The sequence below is a fragment of the Oncorhynchus nerka genome, linkage group LG3 (genome assembly GCF_034236695.1).
Source record: "Oncorhynchus nerka isolate Pitt River linkage group LG3, Oner_Uvic_2.0, whole genome shotgun sequence".
Taxonomy (NCBI): Eukaryota; Metazoa; Chordata; class Actinopteri; order Salmoniformes; family Salmonidae; genus Oncorhynchus; species Oncorhynchus nerka.
The window spans coordinates 23,865,124-23,870,563 of record NC_088398.1 but is presented as its reverse complement, the minus strand read 5'-3'; the positions used below and the strand labels follow the sequence as shown (position 1 = coordinate 23,870,563).

General features: G+C 46.2%; 1 protein-coding gene across 1 annotated transcript; it reads right to left on the bottom strand.

Annotated features, from left to right (window-relative positions):
• Positions 1 to 1,787: 1,787 nt before the first annotated feature.
• Positions 1,788 to 4,866, bottom strand: LOC115114866 (uncharacterized protein C1orf232). Its single transcript, XM_029643359.2, has 4 exons — positions 4,425 to 4,866; positions 2,737 to 2,814; positions 2,378 to 2,484; positions 1,788 to 2,178 (listed from the first exon to the last, which is right to left on the bottom strand). The coding sequence occupies exons 1-4, from the start codon at positions 4,503 to 4,505 to the stop codon at positions 1,806 to 1,808; spliced, it is 639 nt and encodes a 212-aa protein (XP_029499219.1). The 5' UTR covers positions 4,506 to 4,866; the 3' UTR covers positions 1,788 to 1,805.
• Between the last annotated feature and the right edge of the window lie 574 nt (positions 4,867 to 5,440).

The following is a 5,440-nucleotide window of genomic DNA, read 5'->3' as shown; positions in this document are numbered from 1 at the left end:
AGACAAGTGTCACAAAATGACTGCAGTAGGGTCACACTGCAATTGTGTTTTGTAGGGGCAATAGAATAAGTTACCAGTCTCACGCCCAAATAAGTTAAACCCAAGACACTCAAACCATGACCTCCACTCTTCAAACTAACCCCATGCTCTCCTCTTATATCCCCCACTTCTCTTCTGTCCAACAACAAGAAAAGTTGTGACTTCACTGACCCTGAGGGTGAGCGGTATGAGACAACGGTTGGACCCGTGCCATAGTAACCAGGCCATGATGACAGACAGACAGACGCACAGCATGACCAGGTTCACACAGACATGCACACATGACAACAAGGCTCAAGGGGTGTCTCAGATCTTCCCACGCTTAGTCCCATAGACCTCATGTGTTCTTAGCACGTATAGGAGTTCACACGTAAGTTAATGACCCTCCCAGCTGCAAACGCCCTCCTCCTGTCGCGACTGCGATTGGGAGAAAGGTCTGGCTGTCATTTGTCTACGTCCTCTGTCATGTTCTCACGTGTGTAATGGCTCTTATGTGCTTTGGGCTCACGTGCAAGTGTGTATCTTACAAGGTCAATATTAAACAAGAGGCGATATTGTCCCACCCCAATGTTGTGAAGTCAGACCTACGCCCTTGCATGTGCTCTGCCTCATTGACCTGTCATTCTTAATGGTGAATTATCAGTGCAATCGTGTTTATTTGAGCACAAGAGGTAGCAACACATCAGAACAAAACTTTTGAAAAAGTGTATTGAAAACAGAAAAGACAGACAGAAAATATAGCAATTTGGACACATGACCTTCTTACAGACAAGTGTCACAAAATGACTGCAGTAGGGTCACACTGCAATTGTGTTTTGTAGGGGCAATAGAATAAGTTACCAGTCTCACGCCCAAATAAGTTAAACCCAAGACACTCAAACCATGACCTCCACGAACCAGTCAGCCAAAACAGTTTGACAAATAGTATGTCCTGAAAGGCCATGCAATCCACAATCATTCAATTCTGCACATCCTATTTCCCCCGTTCTTAACTTCACAAGAAAACATGAAATATTTCCAATATACATTGCAAAATGGTTTTTACAGTGAAAGCAAAATCTTATCAGCCAAGAAATCCCTTTCCAAATTGGTGCCATAACCCAACACCTAATCCCACTACCCCTCTGTAATCTGTAATCTCCTAATCTGTTTTTGTTGGTTAATTGATCTAATCCAGCCTGTTAGTTGGTGTCATTTTCAGGTATGAGTCCTATGACATGAACTAAATGCCGTCTGTGGGTGCCAGCGCTGGTTCATATGCTGTACAGTTCAACACTATTGAGAAGGTATGGAAAGGGAGGTGCTAAAATTCAAATCAACCCCTAGTCCCTATTCCCTATACACTCCCTTAGACCTGAAAAGTCCATTTTGGGATTGGGAATGATTTGATGTGGCTCAGGTTAGCCTGAATGCCAGTCTGTTTCTGCTTAAACTAACTGGCTTTATCACTATCTTGCCAAGAGACACGTCAGCTACAGCAGCAACAGATTGGCATCCTTGCTACTGGTGTTGGTGTGGTGGGTACAATCTACACCAGAGCAAGTAGAATGAAGATGATAACGGGTTACGAGTAGCCTGGTCCCAGATCTGTTCACTCTGTTTTCCCAACTCCTATGGTCACTGTCGTGCAATGATTGCAAGACAGCATCAACCAATCTGGGACCAGGCTAGACTAGAAGGGCATTCTGCCCCATGTACGCCCTCACCCCCCTGACCCCACTCAATCCCTGCCCCATACCCCTTCCCACCCCCTTACAGCTGGCTTGTTAATCTTGCTGGCCAGACATGCTCTTGGTCTTCAACTCAGCCAGCTTGCCTGTGACAAAGTTCCACTTGAAGGGTGTGTTCTCGCTCCCTCCTCCCAGCATGGCGTATTTGGAGAAGCTAGTGTTGCTCCCTCCTCCTCCATCTTGACTCTGCTCTCCCTCCACGTTCTCCTCCTGGTAACTCTCCCCCCCTCCTCCCTCACCAGCTCCCTCTCCCACCGCCTCCTGACCCTCCTCCACCGTGCCCGTCTCGTTTCCTGCTGCTTCAGCCTGTTTCGCGGTGGCCATTTGTTTCCAGTTGGTGGCGAAGCTACCCCAGAATCCTGAGGGCCTGGCCGGTCTCTGCGGCTCCTCAGGCATCACTGCTAGTGGACTGGGGATACAAGGAAGGGAAGGGGGACCGTCATTTTGTGTATCATTATATGTTTAACTCAATTCAAATAAATGACATGATTTATGTACTTATTGAATTAAACATTAGTTCATCAGACATGGCTAATATTCCCATGTTCAGTAGGAGGAGGAGGAAGAGGAGGGGGGAATAGAGAGCTGTGTAGAAGAGTCCCACTGACTGGTCTGGGACAGGCGGGCTCTCAGTCTCCTCCAATAGCTGGTGCTCATCCTCTTTGTTGAAGAGTGCTGACATCCTGTTCCAACCTTTAGCCCCGGCACCCTGCATCTGAACACACACACACAAACACACACACACACACACAGTGTCAAAGGTGTGTGTGTGTGCACTGGAGCACTGTCTCATGCCAATCCTTCGGAATGTGATTCATGATAGATGTAAAGTCGGCATTAAGTTCCATGCTCTGTGTGTGTGTGTGTGTGTGTGTGTGTGTGTGTGTGTGTGTGTGTGTGTGTGTGTGTGTGTGTGTGTGTGTGTGTGTGTGTGTGTGTGTGTGTGTGTGTGTGTGTGTGTGCTTACTCTCTTGGCCAGCTGAGACACTGAGTTGGGTCCCTCATCCTCCTGGACAGGGCTCATGTCAATCTCTGCATTATTGGCCTGGGAACACAAGCCCAGCAATGACCATCACACATTTATATTGTCAGCCTCAGCACAGCAGTACAGAGTTCTGAGTAAAAACACATGCTGTACTTGGCTACCCTGCTTTTCAGTGCATTCGATTTATTGGTAGTGGTTGCCCTCTAGTGCGTTAATATACACACTACAAGCACTTTCCAGAAAAATAAATACACAGAACATGTCAAGGAAAAGTCTGTCATTGAAAAGGCTGGACAGTGTCCAAATGTAGCACATAATCCACATCAACAGCAAAATCTTCATTTGTAGCAGCATCCTTTACTCTATTGAGGAAGTCAGATCGGAGTTATCCTTGTGGATCCCTTTTAATCCATTATGCCAAAGATAATAAACTGAGGGAGAGTATACAGCCTACTTTATTTCTGCATCCACTTGAAGAATAGAATCAAACTACCACAGAGGTCATTTCCAAGAGGGTAAATATACTTTGCTTGTCTCAGACATACAGTAAGAACGATGACAGCTAAAGTTCCCCCATAACTCAAAGATCTCTAAGGAAACAATGTATTCAAACATCATTCTAATGCAGTATCGTTCACATAGGCCCTGTCACCATGTCAAGGACACAGGGAGGGAGGTTGGTCTGAACAGACCTCAGCGTCTCAGGGGCTGATCTAGGATCAGCCCCCACTCCTATCCATATAACATTATTCATTATTATCTAATAGGCAAAACTGATCCTAGATCAGCACTCCTACTCTGAGACTTGAACACAGGACATTCTGTCTGTATCCGTCTCGTCCCCTGTCACTTGGAATGCCATCTAATCCGTGTACGCAGCTCCAGTTCGAGATCAGGTTTCCGATGTTCCGAAGAACTGGGTCGTCCTTATTCCTACAGCACGTTCCAATCCCGGACACATCAGGGGTGTCGAGAGACAAGAAAAAAATCCTGTGAACTCAATCATCGAAAGACCCTTGGATTTTTTTAACAACCATTCAATATCGGGCATCACTGATAGTATGTCTGACAGCACTCATAGCTTGTCCATCATATTAGCTAACATAGGTTACAGTATGAGGGTTGGGTGAATGTTCATATGAATAAACCAGTAGCTACTGCAGACAGAGTACTATAGCAACGATTTGGGTTTCGGTTTTGCAATTGAAAGCCTGTGCTACAGTGATTAGCGTGTTTCAGCCAAAACTATAACAAAGCACAAGAGGAACTGCTCTGCAGTTTCCTCAAAGCTCCAGCAGAAATAAGCCTTCAACAACAATGAATAAAACGTCAACAACAATGGATAAGCAAACCAACAGATCTGTCGCTGTGAGAACCCACAGCGATCCTAAATGAGAGGTTCTGTGTATCAAGCGTCTCAGAGTAGGAGTGCTGATTTAGGATTAGTTGTACCTTTTAGATCCCAAGTGAATAAGACTACATTAGTGGCGGTGGGGAATTGATCCCAGATCAGCTCTCTTACCTGCTTGCTTTCTCTTTACCTGATCTGACATCAGTGCCCACACCTGACAAACACGAACTTGAATTTGTGGAACACAAACTCGAATCAGGGAGAGCAAGACATCTGCAGGGGACATCTGCAGATGAGAGATAAGCTTTTTATTCCCTACCTCTTCCTCCGTGTACTCCTCTAGGTCCGGGTTCAGGGTCTTCAGCACTTTGCTCTTGTACACGTTCCATATGGGATTCATGCTTGTTCACCCTACAGGACCTCTAGAACTGTTGAAACAACTCTCAGTAAGGCCTCACAGCTTCGTGAGGCAGACCACCCTCCACCAAAGTCCCCTCTGCAGGTCTTCTCAGTTTGACTAATGCCCTTTTCCCATTCGTACACTTCCAGCTCTTAGACAACGACTCAGCCTCGACGGAACTTTTGACCTGACTCACTCTAGGCCTGTCTACAGTGTTGTAGGCCTGTGCTTTTTCATGTTGTTAGAATGTCAATGTCTCTTGTCAGGAACACAGGTTGCTGGTAACATCCCTATGAAGCATCTGATCAGCTAGAGGAATCAAACAGTTGCCGATGTGAGCACACACACACACAACCCCGGTGCATGTACGCAATCACACACACAAACACACACCGACACACACACCGTCACGGTTCTGGATTCAGGCTGCATCGGTTACCTGGAAACAGGTGTGGGTTTCCTCATGTATTTTTCAGCAGGGCTCTTTCCCAGAGGTAGTGGGCCATTGTCGACTGGCACCGCTAGACTGGCCGCTGTAACCCTAACCCAGTGGGCGCTGGCTCCACACGGGTGCCATGTTTAGATGCCCATTACACTCAGATACAGATTAGAGTGTATGTCCCATTTGACCAACATTATGAGAAGTCAGGCCCAAAGCCCAACGATGCTCCTGTTCAGTAGATCAGTACACAGGGCTTAATCTTCGTTCATTTCTGTCACACGTTGTCATGTGGTAGACTACAAGCAAGATCAGCTCTTTATAAAATGTGGCACAATTCTGGCTGAACGTTCAGGGCAGACTACTGCTACCAAATGAAGTTGTACCATCGCAACATGTACGTCGATACACTTATAGTTCTGTTTAGGGTCGGGGGACTAAAGAGTAGAGTACTTCCTGGACTCCAGATACATTTGAAAAGTGTTGAGTGACAAAA

Excerpts from the sequence above, each read along its gene's own strand:
- LOC115114866 (XM_029643359.2), bottom strand. The coding sequence starts at position 4,505 with ATGAATCCCATATGGAACGTGTACAAGAGCAAAGTGCTGAAGACCCTG. Across the intron at positions 2,485-2,736 it reads TGTCTCAGCTGGCCAAGAGA|ATGCAGGGTGCCGGGGCTAA; the intron begins GTAAGCACACAC and ends GTGTGTGTTCAG. Across the intron at positions 2,179-2,377 it reads AGCCCGCCTGTCCCAGACCA|TCCACTAGCAGTGATGCCTG; the intron begins GTCAGTGGGACT and ends TTGTATCCCCAG.